At 44.5% G+C, this 21,021-nt stretch overlaps 1 protein-coding gene and 1 non-coding gene across 3 annotated transcripts in view; one reads left to right on the plus strand and one right to left on the minus strand.

The window, feature by feature from the left end:
• Positions 1–904: 904 nt before the first annotated feature.
• Positions 905–21,021, minus strand: part of LOC147198943 (SH3 and PX domain-containing protein 2A-like) — a 44,890-nt gene continuing 24,773 nt past the window's right edge. The window contains exons 7-14 of one of the 2 annotated variants that reach the window (XM_086122420.1): positions 20,350–20,478; positions 11,150–11,263; positions 9,209–9,292; positions 6,305–6,422; positions 5,899–6,227; positions 5,194–5,243; positions 4,286–4,405; positions 905–4,209 (exon numbers count right to left, since the gene is read on the minus strand). In XM_086122420.1, the coding sequence (XP_085978546.1) occupies positions 2,290–4,209; positions 4,286–4,405; positions 5,194–5,243; positions 5,899–6,227; positions 6,305–6,422; positions 9,209–9,292; positions 11,150–11,263; positions 20,350–20,478 (2,864 nt within the window). In that variant the 3' untranslated portion in view covers positions 905–2,289. The remainder of the gene's footprint in view (positions 4,210–4,285; positions 4,406–5,193; positions 5,244–5,898; positions 6,228–6,304; positions 6,423–9,208; positions 9,293–11,149; positions 11,264–20,349; positions 20,479–21,021) is intronic. The other variant, XM_086122421.1, reaches the window with a different exon arrangement.
• trnar-ccu (transfer RNA arginine (anticodon CCU)) lies at positions 18,219–18,291 on the plus strand. Its single transcript has one exon. It is a non-coding gene; the product is annotated as a tRNA-Arg (tRNA).

A 21,021-nucleotide genomic window follows, 5' to 3' on the forward strand; every position in this document is an offset into this window, starting at 1 on the left:
TGGCCGAGTGTCCTCTTAGGGTGACACAAACATGCTTTTGTGTGAAAATGGCAAAACTACTTTTTCACACACACACACACACACATACACGAAAACATATTGTGTGAGGACCCTTGGGTAAAGCTGACTATTGGACTCCGAATGACATCTGAGTGTTTGGATAATCTCTTCTTGACACGCAATTTAAGTTCCCATTGCTATTCCAAAAATAATGCACACAGGGTGTATTGATTTGGGAAACGACACTGACTTGAGATCTGAGAAAGAGGCTGCTATTTGTTGAAGCTTTTGAGCTTTCACCTGAGTAATATCCGACGGACTGAAAAGTAATTGTAATCAAACTTCACCTTTGAGTGCAAAATGCCAATCGCCTCTTGTCACTGTTAAGCTTTTTAATCACCGTCAGTGTTGAAGGAGCAGGGGGTTCATTCGGGGATGCTTTTCCGCTTTGAGCTCTGCTGCCCTCCAGTGGATAGAGAGTGTACTGGGGGGATAACCAACTGTGACTGGCACTTTTCGATTTATTATGGCTGTGCCAATTTAAAATTATATACAGTATATGCTCCAAAAAAATATTTCTAATATTAAACATTATTGCAAGAACTCTGTAACAAAACTATAGCAGCATATTGCATTCAGTTGAAAAAAAAATTCTGAGTAATATTGCAGGGCTTTGTTGTTTCTGGGTTGTTGTTTTTTTTGGTTTTGTTTTTATGGATTTTTTTCAAGTGTATGCAATCCCCATCCATAGTCACATTTCTTGTGATACTCGTACTAAACTTTTTGAATCACTGGACTGTATTTAACGCTAATGTTCAGGTATGCTACTTCCATCCATTGAGCATATAGGAACAAAATTTCAAAGTGAATGATGAGTTAAAAAAAAACAAAAAAAAAACAAAGAGCCGTTTAAAAAGTGCATTTATTTTCATTTTCTGGCACTTGAGTTATTGTTGCTTGTCACACCGTAAACAGTACAAAAAAAGAAAAACGAGCATCGTTAAGACTACAAGTAAAAATGTCAAATTTACTGCCCAGCAGAAATTTTTTTTCAACGTCAGGATGGATTGGAGCAGATGTGTGAAGTGGTTGTGAACAATTGTGTCAATCATCATGGAACCAAAAAAAAAAAAAAAAAAAAGAATAAATACAGATTTTGGTGGCCTCTGTTTTCTGATAAACCATCAAGGGATTCATTTATTATTACGAGCAAATGTTATTATTAACGATGCTCACAAAATGACATTTAAATGCTTAGAATATTTTACATAATGGTGACATACAGTACAACAAAATAAAGCTATAAAAACATGCAATGAAGCCAGCACCAAGATGTGACTAACATTTTAGCAGCAAAAAAAAAAAAAAAAAAAAAAAGTTACGTTTGAACAGCTCAAGGCTTTGTCAGTATAATGAAATCAAACATGCAGTAAGCTTTAAATGCTTAGAAAGTTTTACAAAAATGACGACAGTAATCCCTCGCATATTCACGGTTCACGAATTCACTTTGTAGTTACGTTTTTTTGGAGGAACTCTACCCCCAGCTATTCATGCTATTTTTAGGATTCCACAAGATGGCGCTAAATCCCTAAAATAGTACATTTGGTCTCAAGGAACTATGTTGTAGTAATACATCTCCACTGAGAGATTAACTTTATATGTTGGGGAGGAGCTATGTTTAGCCAGGGTCGTTAGCTGAAGTCACAAAGACTGTGCGCCAGGAGGGCAACAAAAGCACAAACATAATTAGCGCACTAAAGCGGAAGCTACCGTCTTCCACAGTCCTCCTGGGCAGTAGTTGGCGCTGTACTTTGTCAGATTAACATATCGGCGAATCATCATCTGCGATTTTTTTTACCATCGTGTAAATAGAATTTTAGATATTAAAAGTATTCGAAGTATCGGTGAATTCTCAAAGAGAGGATGAATACTCATACTGGTATTGGTAAAAAAAAAAAAAAAAAAAAAAAGGAATATTGTAACAGCCCTTGTTTGTTGTAGTAGTATCGCGATTGGTCATTATATTTAAAAAAAAAAAAAATCAGTTAGCGTACATTAGACATTTTATTTGGGGCACGGCTCAGTCTCTGTCCCGTGTGAATAGCGAGGGATTACTGTACCTCCGGTAGGTTGGACACTGATGAAGCATCAAGATCCTCTTTTAGGTTGTTCCTTGGCTTTGCTCCTCTTGCTTCATCACGAACTTCCTGGGCTTCTCGTACAAAATCAAATTGTCCGTGTAAGTAGTCTTTCCAAAATGCGGTCAGAGTTCCGCCAGCTCCGTGCGCGCTAAGGCTTCCTCTCGAGGTAATTGGAAGGAACCCACCCTTTTCGGGGCTTGCCACTGTCCAGCACCTTGCAGTACCACCAGCCGTTGGGGTTCCGTTCCAGAACCTCCAGACTGGTTCCCTCTGGGAAGCCCATCGTCTCCTCATCGCCATGGTAGTCGGCGATGGAGACGTAGACCTCTCTGAGGTTGTTGTGGATGATGTGGGGCTTGGGCCTCACGGTGGACACCGGGAGAGCATTCTTCTGGGGGCCGCCGCTCAGGAACTCCGAGCTGCTGGTGCCAGACGGATTCCGGTTGGGCAGGGCGATGTTGTTGGGCGCCAGACTGCGGGGCACGGTGCCGAATGAGGCGTTGCGACGCACCGTGGGGCTGACGCGAGGGTGGTTGCTGGAGTTGAGTGACTCGTTTCTCCTGAGGGAACCGACAGGGCTCACGTTATCCCTAATGGGGGCTGAGATGAAGACCGACTGGGGTCTGACTACCTGCTGCTGCTTGCCGCTGTTCTGCTTACGTGACCCGAACAAGCCGGTGGGTTTGGAGAGACCACCGGGGGGTTTGGAGGGGATCGGCGGCATGACCTTCTTTAGGTTCTGATTGAGGTTGTTCATGGCCTGCACCCTTTGCTCGTTCTTCTCCAGACTATTGGACTTGCTGAGGCTCCCGGGTTTGGATGGCGTTCCATCAGATTCCGAACCAGCTACGTCGTCCTGCTGCCGCGCGGGCTCCAAGAAGTATGTCGGGGCCCAGCCCTCGGAGTCGTTCCAGCGGACGTACCACCAGCCGCTCTCCTGTTTCTCCAGGACCAGCACCTCTACCCCGGCAGGAAAGCTCAGCTCCGACTCTTGGACTTTCTCGTAAGGGTCGGTGGTCCGATAGAGGACGCAGCCTTCCGCGTCCGAGTCACCGCGGCTGCCTTTGGAGTAGATGGAGGAGAACTCGGACGATGTGCTCTGAGACGAGAAGGAGTCTTCGGAGGAGATGACGGAGGCGGTTTCGGAGTCCTCGCCTTTGCTTTTGCTTCCGTTCTTCAGCTGCCCCGTGGGTCGCAGCTGTCTTCTCAATGTGCTGATGTCCATCTTTTCACCGCTGGATGCCTTAGACAGCTGTGGTTTAGGTCTCACCACCGGCTTAGGTTTGGAGGAGGACTTGGCGTTGGGGGATGCTTTGCTTTCCTCCTGGTCTTTCTTGGGTCTGGACATATCCGGAGTTGACTCGTTGGAGGCTGATTTAGATCCGGACCCTTCCTCTCTTTTGGCTGACGTTTGGCTTCCGTTCAAGTTGATCTTGAACTTGTTGGCTGCAGACCTCCATCCTCCTGATTTTGGGTTGGCGGTCTTGCCAGTTTCGGATGAAACGCTGGCCTTGGAGGAACTGGAGTCGCGGCTGCATTGCCTCTCCGGTGTTTCCTTGACAGGTCGGAAGCCGTCGTTCTCGTAGATGGACTCTTCCTCGCCCTCTGCCTCTTGACCGTCTTCAAATGACTCGCACATCCTAAAAGAGGCACTGTGGAGCGATGACGCCGGAGAGGGTTTGGAGGACCGCTGGGATCCCTTCTCGGAGGATGTCTCCTCATTCTTCGCATCCACTAAGGAAGCTTCGCCTCTCAGGAACTCAAACTCAGACTCCAGATCCAGGTCGCCAATGGCCGGGACGTCATATTCTGGCTCTTCGTACACGGGCTTTCCGGGAGACACAGGAGACTCTGGAGCCTCGCATCCGGGGCTGCTGGGTGGCGCCGTATCCGCCGAGTCCTGCTTCTTGACAGGCGGCGCTGGTGGAGGCACTTTGGGGCGGCACAGCGTGCTCGTTCTACGATTGAGGTTGGGTTTTTTGCGTTTGTCGATGTAGGAACACGGAGCCCAGCCCTCCCGCTCGCCGATCTGGACATACCACCAGCCTCCAGAATTTTTCTCAATCACCTAAAATGAAACATGTGACAAATGTTTTGTTACTGAAGAGAAACAATATGGAAGTCATATTGTGTATGACAGTTACCTCTGCTTTTTGGCCTCCGTTGAAACTGATCCCATCAGATATGCAAGACTGGAATTCGGCAATGGTGTAATACTCAGCTTCAACTGTAGGGGGCTCCGGTGGAGAGGGCAAAGGAAATCCCTGGGGATAAAGGAAATACAGTACTGTTTTAACGTAAAATACCTTTGGTCATTGATTGGGGAACAATAAATAATAAGACACCGGCACACATGATCCAAAATTATCTTACGTAGATATCCATCCATTTGCTACAGCATATCACAATTTTTTTTTTAAATCATATTTGATTTTATGTAGCATTTGTCCAACCATTGACAAACAACTATTCACATCAATGCTAGCAATATATTTTAGGATTATAATAATTTTGGATTATTTTCTTATAATTGTTTTTTATTTGGTTTGACTTTTGGATTTATATTCAGTTTTAATTCAGTTTAAGAGTAGGATTGTATCTGGATTTTCTTTTTTATTTTTCGAAAGTGCTTCTTTTTTCAGTTTTTTTCAATTACTATTAATATTAGATTTCATTTTTTAAATATATGGAGCAACTTTCAAGTGTGAGTGTTAAAAAAATGAAAAAAAAAACCAACAAAAACAGAAATACTAAAATAATTACATGTAAAATTAACCCCAAAAGTTTATGCAGGATTATAATTGACAAAACTAGGGACTTTTTTTTGCTCTAAATAAAGTCAGTTTTAGCTCGTTTCATACGGATGTAGATTCAGTTCATGACTTGTTTCTTTTCAAAGCACTCTTGTTTTTATTTTATTTCATTAACAAACATTTTCAGAGAATCTCATTTGTATTTTTCATGATCAGACTGTATCATACCAAATTCGCCGTGTTTATGAACACATAACTTTACTTTATGAATGAGTATTATGTTATAAAAGCACTCCCACCAGGGTTGCATCTCTTCGAGGAGGAGGTTTTTGCCTGAGAACCGGGGAACCTGTGAAAAAGAGAAAGAACAAATACTGTAAAAAGCACAGTATGAAAAAAAATACTGTATACAAATAGTGAATACATAAGTGCAATCCACAAAGCAGAATGGAATTAAACAACAGTTTGCAGTAATCACACTCCAACGGCATTTAGTTAACTATAAATTATATTGCGTGTAATTCCACTATCAATAGTGGTTAGTTGGTGACGGTGAAACGGAACATTTTGGGGGCTGATTATTGAGGTACAGTATATTGTCAGATGATAAATTTAATTTACTCAATTGGAGGGGCTGCGGGGGGAGACGAATTTGTTAACAGGAAACACAAAGGGATCGGTGCGGGGACGCTGTGTGTACAATTTTGTTGTGTTATCTATTTCTCTTACTCTCCCCCAATATGTAATATGTGTTTGAATGTGGTTCTCTGATTTTGAAAGTATGTTAAAAGACCTTTCAAAATCTGATCGCATAGGAAACAGGGTATTTGTCCATCACAGGCTGGTCGGGAATGAAACCCATGGAATGAAGAAAGGATTACTGTAGTATAAAATTGGCAAATACATTTCAGAATACTTTGGAAGGCTAAAAATGTTTACACACTTGAAATCTAAATGTATGAATGTCCCAGAGATAAACAGTTTCAAAATGAATGATTGCTGACCGATTTCCACCCGGTGAGGTGCAACGCGAGCCACGGCTGGCGAGGCCTGCTCCGTTCTGCCTTTGCCGTCCTGAGGCGTGCCAACGGGGCCCGAGTCCGAACACAGAACCGGTAAGCTGATCTCCGTGTGAGCCACATGGGGACTCTCCGTGACCTCATCGCCGCCGACGTCTTTGTCGCCCGGGGCCTTCTTGTTGAGCAGATTACTGATCTCCATGATATTTCCGATGATCTCCACCGGGCCGGTCACCGTCTTTTTTCTGGGGGAAAGGTCCTCCTTCATCTTCTTGAGATAGGAAGCTGGAGCCCAGCCCTCCTTATCTTGGTACCTGGTAGTCAATCACACACAAGTCCAACTCCACACGACATATTTTTTGTCTTTTCAGGCGTGTGAAGTGAGACTCACCTGATGAACCACCAACCTTCCAAGTTCTTCTGGATCACTTCCACAACTGCTCCTTTCTCAAAGGCTATTTCATCTTTGCCCTGACTGGTGTATGGCTGCACTGTGACGTACTTCTCCTCTGCCAAAGGCACAGCAAAACATTTTAGGGTTTTATATGGGGGGGGGGGGAAATGGTGGTCCAAAAATACTCAGATGTTTTATCTCCATCTTAAATTGCAAATTTGTGAAAGGTTGTTATAGTTACAGAAAACGAGGGAAATAACTAAATAGGGCAAAAAAAGTCAAATTTTTAAAATGTACAGTGGCCCTGCGGGGCACGGGGATCAGGCTAGCCTGCAACAGAAAATCCGTGTGTCATTGACCCCCATTGAAATGCATTGAAAAAAATATAATTTAACCCTAAAAATTCTTCAGAAAACGCTGATAAACATTCACATTGTGTTTTGCAAAGAAAACGGGGGGAATGGGCAAAAGAAATCTTCCCCTCCAATTTTTTTTATATTTCAGTCCGCCAACATGACTCCTTATTTCTGTATTGGATACTCCTGTAAAGTGCATTTTAAAGTCAGCGTGAACAGAGCAGTGCTCCTAAAGGGCCACACAGGATAACATTATGGGCAACACATCTTGAAAGTCGACTATTATGCAGCATGCAGAGCTATCCGAAAGATATAAACGTCGCACACAGGCTGCCATTCATTTGCTTTTGTTTACATGAAGTGCACCTTTGGCGAGCCGGCGTCCTATGAAGTGTCCTTGGCCTCTTACCTCAGCACATAATAGCCAGCCAGGAGGCTCAGTGCTGATTTACGTATTCCTGCAAGGCCAGCGGGCCGTTGCGAGACACCATTTCCTGTCATTAGGGTAATTCCTGACCGAATCTTGCCTGACAGAGTCCCAAAAGCGCACAGTGACAAAAGTTCGAAAAAGAAGATGAAGTAGCGTTTTGGGATGCGGTTTACAAATATTTTTCCCCCTTTCTCAAGGTTGTCTCATCGCACACAGGAAGTGGGAAAGTGATTCCCCTCACTGTTTAGATCTCGGATTTTTAGGCAATCGTATTTTAGTTTTTAATATTTTTATTTTTGATTTGAGAGCATATAAGATGAATTTAGAGTTGTCTTCAATGCAGTACCACATTCTGCCACAACATGCCTGGCAGCACTGAGGTCTACAGGAAGAGATGCAATGCAAGAAGAAGAGATAAAGCCGTTTTTTTATGTTGCCGCACTGTGTGATGTCGCAGTTGTTTGAAGAATTATTCTTGAGACACTGATGCTAATTTCCGTCAGGCTACGGGGGACGAGCTAACAACTGCAATGAGTATATTGCCCTATGGAAGGATGTATAAGCGCCTATATGCTTTTGGTCTTTCTCTCTGGTACCAAATGGCCCATGAACCAGTACCGGGGTGCAGACCAGTGGGGGGTTCACTGTAATTCCTGTGACCCTTTCCCAAGGTTGTCCAGGAGCAGACGGGAAGCGATATAGCAATCCCCCTTCTTTTCAATGCGAGACGAAGATCCAAAGAAAGAGGATATTTACGTATTTTTGACCTTGTGCACTGTTTATTGTATAAGCGGCCCAAAAAAACCTTTCCCATCTCAAACAATATCCAGCCGAGCTATGAGGGGAAATTCTGAATCAGATGTTTTGTTAACCACAACATGCCTCGCCTCCATCACTGTTCGAGATGATTCGAGTGGAGTCAGCAAAATCTTTCGAGTCCTCGGGTGGAAACAACGCTCTCGCTCGCCCTACTCCAGCGTGGTGCGCCAAGCTTAAATTTGGTCTGAACCCAAACGGCCTCACTGCTCCTCTAATTGTGACTGACCATCTTGGCCTTGCCTGTGATTGCCTTAAACGCCATTTTTGATGCGTCAAGATTGTTCGCAATTTGCGCCGGAGACGAGTCAATATCTGGCTCTAACTCGGCACTTAAATGCAGCGTCAGGCCGATCCCGCTGTGTGTTGTGCAACAGCTTCTCAGTGCGTGGGCGAGAGCTGTTTGGGGAAAATTTGGCAGGCTTGGAATACAACAAAAACACTTCAACAAAAAAAAACATTTTGTAACATCATTTCAGTTAATTGTTTGTTTGGCATAAAGCTCCTGAGTTCAATGCAGCTTCCCTGCAGACATAATTGCTAGAATAAACCTGAGCCGAGACCACAAAATAGCCGCATAGCACTGCTTTTGTTGAAATAAAACACCTCACTTCAACACAGTTCGGCACAATATAGTTCCTTTAATTTACAATATATTTTATCCGCCTGTCAAATAAACAGCTTGTTGCAAGCAAGTGTTGCCTCTTTTTTGAAGGGGGGAAAAAAAAACTTGTCCGCGATTGCCTTTTCATTGAGTCAAAGTGATGTTATATGATCCCATTTCTTGAGCAAGAGAGTGAAAACAGCCACAAAGGAATATTTTTTAAATGTGTCATTTAATATGTGTGGTTTTGTTTAAAGCATGTGGGAAGGATAAAATTAATTATGGTCCCTTTCTTTCGCAGATTTTCCTTTGGCTAAAGAGCAATATTGTCATTTTACTTTTTGTTAACAATAAAGGGCTATTTCATTTATTTTTATTTATTTTATTTAAGTTTATACATGTACTGTATGTCATGACAAACTAATGATTCTTCTTTTGGGTGTTTTTTTGGGGTGGGGGGGGTGGCTGGGACAGATGAATGGCATTCCAATGAATTTCAATAAGGGGACATGATTTGAAGAAGTTACTTTATCTCAACGGGTGGCTTATAAAGTGCTGATTTGAAGGTCAGTTAGTGGTTAGTCATGGTGGATTGACGTCAACACAGGATGCAGCATGAGACAAACAGCGACATCAGGAGCACACACACACACACAAACAAAGGCATTGAAGTTGCAGCATCTGTCTCACTTCACCTCGGCTCTGCTGCCGGCTGATGACACCCCCCAGCGTCCATCTCCGGTCCAGCCTCTTCAGGTGGGCCTTGTGGCGCTTAGTGACTGACGGACACAAATGTTGACCAGACAGCGGTGAACACGCACATACATGGAAAGCGAGTGCGAAGCGGCACGTGTTAAAAACACACAACACGCTATGAGCTGCACATGGAAGACGGTGGGTGGACGGTTAAGGGTGGAATGATGGGAGGGTTACGGAGGACGTGTTGAAAAAAAAAAAAAAGACATCTTCTCTGCAGCTTTTAATTAGGACGTTGTTAGCATGGTTTCTTCATCCTGTCATACTGCAGCATCTGGGCCACACATTGCTGCCCCCGGGAAATGCATCAGATTACTGGAACAGCTGACTACGCCTCATAAGCCTCAAAGAGCCCGAAGATTCCACTTGTAGGGCTCACTGTGCATTAAATGTACAGGTGTACCCAATGAAGTGGCCCGCTGGTTTATATTTCATAAAAGTCATATAAGTCCTTCTTGTGTATAGAGCAAATGTGAACCAAAGTCCAATCCAGTGTCACATTTTTGCACAGTAAGGCAATTGTGTGGCAAAAACATCTTTTGGCCACACTCTTACAAAATCTCCGTATGTGTTTGGAAGACTAATAATCATTTCCATACTCCTGTTTGTTGTTGGTTCCAACAAAACGCTGCGTAAGACTTTTTTGCAAATCTGCTGCAATTGCTTCACTTTCATTTCAAAAGAGTCCAAAAGGGAGAATTTTCCACTTATTATGTGGATGGAAGGCCACACGAGCGGCATTCTTGAGCGAGGCCATCCAAAGGTGTTTTTGGGCAAGACTGCTGCTACGTGGGCAAAAGTATTACAGCACCTGAAGCGTGTCTATGGGAATTTCGTGCCTTATTGTTGGGCCTGAGTGAGGCCTTACTCGCGGTTTTCCTTGCAGTTAGCAATATAGAAACACTCTATTGTGACCAATCGCAGAAGTGGCTTACATTGCCTTGTTTGGAATGCTAGCCCAACGCTAGATTGTTAGCACTGACATTTTTTAGAAGCTTGACAGTATTTTACTGTCAACTGTACTGTTTATCACAATGAACCACTTTCATTATGGGTGGGGGAGGGGGATTATTGAAGCGAGGATACATTCAAATCCTGCATTCAGTTTTAAAACAGCAACATTGCCTTGTTTGTAGTGCTAGGCTAATGCTAGCTTAGTATCGCTAGCGCTGGTATTTTGTAGAAACTGGACAGCATTCCGTGTCATTCCGTGACATTTTAAATATGGCCAGAGTTTGTTACGGAGTCACACCAAACGCTAATTTTTACACCGCCAGCCCCTCCGAAAAGGCAAAATGTGTGTTTTATGTAATAATTTTATGTCAATGAGCATTTGCGTTTGTAAATATTTCGCGTTGAAGGTGAACTATGTTTGCTCATTATCTGTATGTGTTGTGAAATATGTTTCAGCTCTTACGGTGATTAGGCCACGGTTATGGATATATATGATCAAAATAAATGGCATAAATCATCAGCAAAGTTTCGTCCTCGTTCGCTAGGGCATGCTACATGATATGGAAACGTACAGGAATTCGAGATGACTTCAGTCGTGATTCAGTGTTACCTGAAAATGGAAACACTCCCTATCATGTAAAGAGTGAGTAACATCCTGGTGTGTACAATGCACGACTGTACAGCTCATCAGTGGGCTGTGGTCTGCTCTCTCCTGGAACCCCTCCTCGCCACTGACGCAGACTTGAATCTGCGCTCTGTTCAAGCGTGCTTACGATGGCAAGTGGGCATGGAAAGCAGCCGTGAAGAGACGCCAGTGTCAGAGGCCCGGTTTTCTTGTCACCAATCAAAGGTGGAGAGGTTTGTGGCTATAAAGCGCCGAGTGTTCGCGTGTTCAGGTGGGCGTGCGTGCGGTGGCAATGACTTACCTTCCCCGCTTTTTGAGGCGGCGAGCTCCAAGTCATCTCGTGTGCCGCTGTGAGAGTTGAGATAGGTAGCGGGGACCCACCCTTGCTCCTCTGAGGTGCTGACAAACCACCAGCCTGTGAAAATAAATCAACGCAGCAGATGACTGACGTGGACAGACATTTACAATGTTTTTTTTTTTCCCCACCGGGTACCTTTGCGTACGATCTGGAGATCTGGAAAATACATTTCAATAAATTATTGCTGTTTTTGTGCATTTAATCAAAATAAGAGCAGCACTCTATAATACTGCACTTTATAAAAACATTGCCTGTTTTTTGTGTGCTCGCCTTGGCCACCGGGAGGCAGTATAACACAGTCAGAGTCACGCAGAAGAAGAGTACTGTACTACTGTAAGTGACTCAGTAAGATAGTATAATATTACAATGTTTAATATATATAACATTATGAATATATGCCTAAGAGTACTGTCAAAATGATCTGTTTACTGTACACGTCTTGCTCTGCAATTTTCAAAAATCCGTTGCCGCTAAAACACCAACTATGGATGTTAACTGTGAGCGGTTCATTGGCGTATTTTTTTTTAAAGCTAATCGGACTTTCCTGTGTGGATGTTTTGAATGCACAATGTACAATTCGTCTTTGTTTAATTTTTAGTCTGACAGTAAACTCGAAGTGGGAGTGGCAATAAACAGACTTCGGCCTTTATTTTATTTTGTTTATTTTTTTTTTAGATTAATTTCTCAATATTTGCCAAACAGCCGCTTATTGCGAAGTGCGTTGAATCGAGTTCACGGATACCACACAGCGCTTGTCCCTAAAATCCCCACATGCAACATTCCTAGCTCTCACATTCTTTTCTCGTGTAGAGTTATATAGGTGAAGCAAGGCGACTACAGCAAAGTATTTTGACCTCGGGTCAAAAGATTTTAACAAGTTGATAAATGACCGCTTTTGCAATGTACAAATGGTTCCAATGTCTTTGGCAATGGGAAAATGATTCCACTCATGTTGTCTGTTTCTTAACAGGAATGAAACTTAGCTGTCACTTTTTTTTTCCAGTCGTCACGGGAGCAGTCGGAAAAGTCGCTGAATATAGCAACCAAGTTGGCAACACTGGCTGCTTGTGTAAACAAACGGCTGGGTCAGTATTACTGTAAAGTGTCTTTCATGTCCTCAAAATCGCACTCAGCCATGCAAATGTAACAGCGTCATGAAAATCTTATTATTGACCAAACCTGACACACACCGGTATGAGTCTCTTCATTATACAGTATGTATGGGATTCTGTACTATATACTGGTAGTGTGTGTAAAAAGTGGCTAAAGGATAGTTAACCATTTTTTACATGGTCTTATCCCACAAATTATTATTTTATTTTCTTAATCATACTGAACATTTTGCACATGCCCCTAAAATTGCTCAGTTGCTAACTGAATCCTCTTGCTGAGTCAACTGTGTGCTCATTAATGACCAAATTAACAAGCTCATAACTTTTAATTTGAACAGCAAAACATCTATTTAAATCAATGAAACTCGATGGAAAATCTCAACTTTTTCTCGGGTGAAATGAGGAAGTCTTAAAAGCACCTTATGACAATATTGACTCTCCTCTCTGTTCACGGCAATCTTGTCAGTGTAAGAAGTGCACATCTGCCAGGGACGATTGATAAATATGCACATCAATTTGGTTAAGATTCTTTCCATTGCACAGCTAATAGCAATTACTGTATGCTTAATTGATGTTTGGTGTAGGGAAGGGTTGATGGAAAGAATTTCGCTGAACCCCAAAACTTTGCGACACCCTTTGCCACATGCGTGACCGCCCTCTGCATGAGCTCCCGCAGCTGGCACCAAAAGCATCCTATACCTATGCGGTAGGCCACCCCAGTCTCTTGTTTGTTGTGGTAACGGAGACACAACGCACCTGACAGCTGCTCGGAGAACCATAAAGAGAATAAGAAGCGCGCCATCACAGCTGGCCCAAACCTCTAGCGCACGTGTTCCTGACAAAATGTTGTGTTTCGAGGGCCTTTATTTCTACCATGGGAAGAATTGGGAAAACCCCCAATGTAACGGGTTGTTGCCATCTCTCTTATGCATGTGGATGTGATCAACGGACATGCACGCTACGCTAGCAGGAAAGCCGTTTGAGCATTTATTCCGTGTCATTGCTATCCATCTTAAGGGTCCATGCGCTAGTACGGGCTTTGTCCTAACTCATAGTAAGACAATTTAGTGCACTAGTAAAATGGCAAGTGTTCACTAGTCGAACAATTGTGTCTTACTAATGATGTTTTTTCCATGACGGTATGACATTTCTGCACACTAGTAGAATAACTGGCATACTCTTGACAACTCGTTATTCGGTTACCTATTTGGCAGACAAAATTTGTTAAACTCGGTAGCTGTGAGTCCCACTCTTCCCCTCTGTCTTACGGTGGTCCACAGGGTTCGTTTTTGGGGCCCCTGCTGTTTCTTTCTGTAACCTGAGGACAACATTTGTTGTCCTCTGGTTATATCTTAAGAAAAAAAACATTTTTTTCCCGACTGATATGTAAATGACAGTCAGATCTGTGTGCCGCTGACCAGTTTTTATTTATTTATTTATTTTCATTAAGGCCATGTTTGTCCTGTCTGGAGGTAAGAGACAGTTGTTCTACTTAATTGTCTTAATATTCAGGATAAAGCAAGCACTAGTACATGGAGTCCATCAATAAAAGTCAAAAGTGGCACTAGCAATGGAAAAATATTACTAGTAGACACTGGAATTGTACTGGTGCGCCCTAAGGTTCTTTCTACTTGTGCTCTGAATGGTGTCATAAGTGAGGGCAAAGAACATACTAGTCCATGGCCCTTATTGTAAATACAAAGGCTATTGAATAAATAGTCAAACAGCGTCATGGAAAGTCGTTACCAAACCTTATCATTAACATTAGAAGTAATTTTGGGAGTACATCCCAAAGTGTCATTCGCACAGACTTAAACTCGCGCACAATTTCCTTTCACTACTAACATGCAGTTGCCCTGTTAGTCTGCCAAAGTTGTCCGACTAGCAGCTGAAGAGCGTACTAGTACATTACCCTCAACGTGTATATGAAGGATATGGAAGATATACTCGGCAGGCTTTCCATGAGCTACAACTTCAAGGCACAGCTGACTCAACGTACATACAAATGAATCGCAGCAAGCTGTTGAGGGGTGCAGTAGCAAAGAAGCAGATCCATATGGCAAAAAAAAATTAAATAAAATTGCACTACACATGTGGGATGACGCACATGTCATCTTTGGCAAACGCACATGGACTGTTTTGCAAAAGATCACAACACAAGTCAATCACTAGTGGGCCCTCCTATATTTTTCGATGGGTGTTTTCCACTACCAGCCGCTCCCTGTGTTGCTAACAAGTTGGAGGGGGGGGGATAATAAATAATCTGAATGCAGCCAACTGCTGACCGGCACCAATCATTTCTGTGCAGTACGATAGCGCTTAAGTCAGCATGTTGAATGCATCAAAATACTTTGTATTGTTTTGGTAGAGCATGCGCCCTTCATCTGCACTTTTATAGGACCAGAATGTCTTTGAAGGAGAAGCCTGTCACAGCATTTTCTGCATTCACTGGAGTTATTTCTATTAAATGCATTGTAGCTATGAGAAAGAGGTCGTAAAAAGGATATTGACAAAGAACTCAACTCTATTTGTGTTCCATACGATTCCTGAAATCTGGAAACTCCACGCGAGCTTCATTTTCACTGTAATCCACACCAGATTGCCGCGACGGGGAAAAACAAATACACACAAATTGTTTTTTTTTCACCATAAAGGACTAGATGATATGTAAAAAGGAGACGGTGTTCCCAAACACAACTAATCAAGTGTGCCAACAGCGTAGAAATTGGACATGATGAGACCCGTAAGGAATGAAAACTTTCACGAGCAAATAACAATAAAACAAAGCTCAACACTTCTCACTGATTCAGCAACAAACCAAAGTTTTTCTGGACGTGGAATGATGAGGAATGCATCGGCGCAGCAGTCCTGCAAGATATCTGACACCACTGTCAAGTAGAGCAGCAGAGAACCTCATTCAGTTCCAGCTTCTGTATTTATTAACAGTAGATCCAGTATCCACACACAAGAGAGGGAGGTATCAACACACACGCACACACACTTTCAGTTTTCATAAAACACTGGGTTTCAATGACCTGGGCGCCTCTGGTCTACCGAAAAGTCGGCGGGGGGGGGGTTGCTGGAAAATGGCACAACAAGACTTTCAAGAACGAATGTTGACCTAAGAAGCTGCGTTCTCTCCCTCAAGAACCATGAAAGGTTCGCTTCATGGTCCGAAAACGAAGCGTCGCTTGTACCAGGGGGGGCCCCCGCCGATGTCAAGACACAGCAGCCCTTCAAGGTGTGAAGGAAATGTTGGTTTAACTGACCGGCCGGGCGCAGACTCGCCGTCTTGCTCCCTAATCTGTGAGAATTAAGACTACTTGCGCACCACTCTGACAACCCCGCGAGCAAAATGGATCTTAAAAGCAATACGACAGGAGCTTTCGAAAACACGGGATGAGGTTAATGCCTCACAATTGGTCCCCGAAGACTTCCGATGGAAATCTCAAGGAATGCGCAGGAAAGGAACGACAATGGGAGACTGATGCATCTTCCATCTGGAACTGCAGCTTTGAAAAAAAAAAAAAACACATGAAAATGTTGATTGTCTGTCATGGAGGTTCACAGCGAGATTTTAATCCCGCTGGAACAAAAAAAGAAACTGAAGCTCCAAAAACCAAGACTGAAAGCATGCGCATGAAAGACACAAGCAGCTTTTGGTGACATTTGCCAGTGTCTTGATTATCACTGACAAATTCTGCAATGCATGTGCTCGACCCGAGTCCACCGTCTTTCTGACAAGGTTGGAATTTGCGCCAGATAATTGAAAAGTGGGACGGTTCTTCCGTGCGACACAATGTGAAAGCCTCCAAGAGCACTGCACGTTCTTATCGTCATCCAAACCGTGTCTCAGTTCTGCCTGAAACAAAAGAGCGGACAGAAGAGAGACAACTCCTCGGAGGACGATGGCTATTCGGGCACATATCAATGGCGATCCATCAGAGCGGTGATAAATGGGTTGCGGGGGAGGGGGAGTCTTGGAACACATCTTTGAATGAATTAATCCCTGATCCTGACTGGCAAATTGTCCATTGTGTACCTGTTCTTCTTTATGTCAGAGGATGCATTGGACTTGTTACCCCTAAGCCATCGTGGACAGTTCAATGCTTCCGTCCTTATGGGAACAATTTAAACGAGGCCCTGGATGAGTTTGGAGGCAGGGAAGGAGGTGGGGGGTGAAAACCCTTACAGACCCTAAACCTCTTTAGACACACTTGGATCTGAACTCGAATGGCTTGCAAGCCAAGCCTCCTTTAGCCAGTGACCCTTAGGGATGCTCTCCTGGAAGAACGAACAGAGATTCCCATGCACAGACACTTCAAAATACGGCAGAAATTCATCCCAGAAGAGTGAACTGAAATATTTTCTTCCATTTCCAGTTCCTGTAGTAACGGTCAGGTAACCTAAAACCCGGACCCCATGGTTGCGCCAGTAAACTTGACTGACCATCCGCTGCTGGTGAAGCTAAGTGCGCGCTAATTTTCAGGGACAGGTTAAGAAACATAAGGAATACAGATGCTGCAAGGGAGGCCTTGAACTTTTCTTGCCTGGTCTTCGAAGGGATGTGCTTGCTCAACACCACCAACCATTGTCGCGATACCAAATAAGGGAATACAATCAACATCAACTCTCCCAAGTCAAGTTCCGGAGAATTTAGGCCAGGCTTCGTTGTAAAGCTTGAGGCGGCCCAAACACCTTCCAAACGCACTCCACTTGCATGCGCCTTTTCCTTTCACTGGACACCCCATCTGTACGTGCAAATGGTGTGGGATCGCAGAGGATAAATCAAAAGACTTTCCAAACATGCGCTTGTTGAGCCGAGCGTTAAAGCTCATCTTGCCCTCTGCCCGCAGACAGACGCCGGGAGACTACAGTAGGGATATATTTTTACCATGTGAGAGTAGAACAGACATCCAGCACATCCATCATGTCGTTTCAAGGGCCGACGCGGCTTAATCTTGCAGAATTTCCTGCAGGTTCACTCGGCGGTGAGCCAGCCAGTTGAACATCAAAAGCAGGTGAAGAAAGCCTTTTTACCTTCCAGGTTTTCTGCAGTTCCGATCTGCCAAAACCTTTGAGTGGGATGCAGAGGAACGTAAAGTCAAGGACTTCTGTCCTGAGTGACCTTTAGGTTCCTCATATGTTTTTACTTACGCTACTCCACCCTCTTTATTAAAGCGGGTGGGGAAGGCACAATGCATACAAAACAAGGGCGGTGCCAGCGGGTCTTGGGGCATTCCTTGAGTTGATTTGTAATTTATGAGGGCTGATCTAGACTTGGAATGGAGACAATTTAAACACCGGCTTGTCCAGAGAGAGAGATTTGCTCCACCGGACCGGGCACAGCACGCCTCGGGGTGCCCTTGAGGGCATTGTCAAACTGGCTGTAGTAAGTACAACATTTCCAGGAAGTTTTCAATAAAGCACTCCATGGTGAGCTTTTTTTAACTCGCCGACGAGGTTGGTAGCTTGGTTTTGTTGAACATCTCTCACGGAGTGTAAACTGAGGAGAGGCATCCTGGAGGATCCATTAAGCCACCATAATGAACCGACCTCTCTGAACCACTAACTTTGGCAGGAAACGACTTTTTCCATTTCTCGACGCGTTTCTCCTGCGCTACTCTCAACAAGCAACCCCCTAGCAGCCCCCAGCCCCATCCCCACCTCCACCAAACTCCCACCAACGAGACAAATAAAACAAAGTATGCGTAATCATGCGAAGGGAGTGAGGACAGAATTATTATAAAACACAGTTTTATAATGGCCCATAATGCCGCTGCGATAAAGCCTGTTCCTTTCTTTGCAAACAGGCACTGTGTTTTTATAAGGGGTTATCAGCCCTGATTTACGGGGTTTGGATTTTGGTATAACAATTTATCAAAAAAGGATTACAAAGCGCCCCAGTGGCCTAATGGATAAGGCACTGACCTCCTAAGCCAGGGATTGTGGGTTCGAGTCCCATCTGGGGTGGAAACTTGCTTTTTTTTTTTAATGAGGCGGCCTCCCAACAGTACCACCGACTCCAAACGCATCATTTCAAAATTGGATTTGTCTCCATCTTCAACACTGTCAGCACTGAAACAAGGGCTACGGAGCAAACTGCAGCATCCAGCCTTTCCAGCGGAAAATACCGCCTTGGCCGGCGAGAAGTGGAGAAAACTGGGCTCCCTTACAGCTCTGACCTAGATTCCCTGCCTCTCCAATGACATATATTATTTAATCCAAGGCGAGTGACGTGTGAACACCCAGTCAGCGACAGAATAATAAATAGCTTGGTGAACTCAACAGCAAGACCAAATTTGGCCCGGACGCATCGGAAAACACTGCAAATATCTACCGATCGGCAGATTCTTGGCTTGCATCTGGAATTAAGAGATCAATATGTCAGAAGACGTTAAATTATTTTTTTTTAACTTATCCCGCTTGGGGGAATCAACAAATAAATTAAATGAGCTCGAAATTCCTCTCCGCCACGTGCTTGTGTTAGTTTTGGCAAAACCATATGGAGTGATGTCACGTAGCCCAATGAAGCGGCGTCAGCCTTCTTCCATCGCAGGAGCTGTTGATATTTCACGAGCTGGAAATCAAATCTAGAGGCGAGGCATGAACCTGGGAGCTTGGCGAACATGTCCAATCAGTGAAATAAGATGGAAACGTACGGTGGGGCATTTTTGGAGCATCTGGTCCACACCATCAAAGGTTCTGGGTTTTGTTTGGATTGGTTTTCTCGAGGTACTTCATTTTCCTACCGCATTCCGATAAACGAAAGGTTAATTATAGATTCTAAGTTGCCTTTAGGTGTGAATGGGTCTTTATGGGGCCCTGCTATGGAACGACGACCATTCCAGGAAGTACCCCGCCTCAGCTGTAACGAGCCTCCTGCTCCATCGTGAACCTGAACAGGGTAAGTGCCGCAGACTGGATGAACAAATCTCAAAAGTTGGCAAATCATAAGGAGAGTTAAGTGCAGTCAGTCGTCCGTCACATTCGACATGGCTCATTGGCACACGGCGGTCAACTGAAAGGCACGGAATTTGACTTCCTCCGAGGCCCTGGATGAAAGGGCTTGTAGATGTTAGCGCATACGTCTCGCTGCGGCTCCCCCATCGGGCTCAGATCCTACCGGAGCAGCGAGTGAAAACAAATATGTGAACCTGAGGCTCCCACACGTGACACTTCAAAGCCATCCCAGGCCACGTTCTCCTCGCTTAAGGCCAGCGCGGCGCGGCGTTTCAATCACACCCGTGGTGAAACCCAAGTCCCGTTCCCTTCCCGGTCACTGTTTTCTTCCTCCATCTCTCTTTCCGTGGCATGCCTCTGAAGAACACATGAGTCCCATTAATGTTTTACTGTCTCAGCACACCATTAAAGCTCAGCGTCAAACCCTTGCGGGCCTAAACCTCCCGGGCTCATCTTGCCATTCACGCTTTAAAACCGCTTTAGTTGTAATTGAGAGCTTTGACTAAAAACATATGGTTGGGTACTGCTGGTGTTCATTACAAATAATCACCACTTGATGACATTTTTGCTATTCTGCTGTCTCGAAAGTCTTATTCTGTGATTGAATTTAATTTGCTGTAAGATCATCCTGGACAATGTTTGTGATTCTATCAAAAAGGAAAAAAAACTAACTCTTGGCCCTGTCCACTAACATTTTCCAAGGCATAAACTGCTGACTAAGGACTCGTTGCAGCTGGCATTTGTACATCAGGCATGTCTTGCTGGCTTTCCATTAAAGTGCGCCGGAATAATTAATACAAGTCTGGGAGAGATTCCTCTTGCCAGAGGCAGAATGCTGGCCTCTCGCCTGAACCAACAGTGGGACAAAAACAGAGCTGACTGCAGGCCAGAATGAGCCTCCAGATGGAGCTAAAACAGGGTGGACGTGGGACAAAAGGAGCCAGGAAGCTCGAGGATTGTGGAAGAGTGGAAATGTTTGAGGAAGCAGTGGAAAGAGTGCATCGCAAAAGCTGTCTTGAGTCTTGCTGAGCACAGCTAATATGTTGCGTGTTTGTCCGGATCACTCACCGCTCTCGCTCTTCTCGATGACGTCCACCACCTCACCCGCTTGGAGGCTGATTTCCGCAGGCTCCTGCTTCTCGTAACTGGCCACCACCACATACTGTTCCAGGACCATCGGGTCCGAGGCGTCCAGACCTGGAGTTGACGGGAAGAAACAGGCTGTCAGCCAGCTGCCAGCCATAGGTCCCCTGGAGCGACCGCTGGGCACCCGTTGTGCCATAGGCCACTTTGTCACTTGAGCTCAGCCAATCACAATATTCACAGGGCTCAGTGCATCTTCCTGAGAGTCTAGCCATAGAGGTGCATCCCCCTCCAGCCCAACATGAGGGGCAGCGGAGATGCTGAAACTCTAGACGGAGATCATCATCCCGAAAACGGGAACGCTCAGGCGGAAAAAAGTTGAGAATCCATTGTGTGTCGCAGAAACCGCCTCATCCACAGTGTCCAACAATGCTGAAACCGGGTCAGGAGACGCAGGTACAAATATGAACATAGTTGGAAGGGGAGCCCCGATCGGATGCCGCGCGAGTCATTGAAGTGTTTAAGGACCGGGACAGTTGAGAGAAGGAGAAAGAAATGGCTTCCCTCGAAAAATAAACCATCTGCTAAAAAGCCTCCTTCTCCTCAGTCGGGGTTGGAACTTGGAGGAAGAGTTGGGGGGGTGCGAGGGGGGGTTGT

This window comes from Hippocampus guttulatus, chromosome 10, assembly GCF_054856545.1.
Source record: "Hippocampus guttulatus isolate MCC_2025c chromosome 10, RoL_Hgut_1.0, whole genome shotgun sequence".
NCBI lineage: Eukaryota > Metazoa > Chordata > Actinopteri > Syngnathiformes > Syngnathidae > Hippocampus > Hippocampus guttulatus.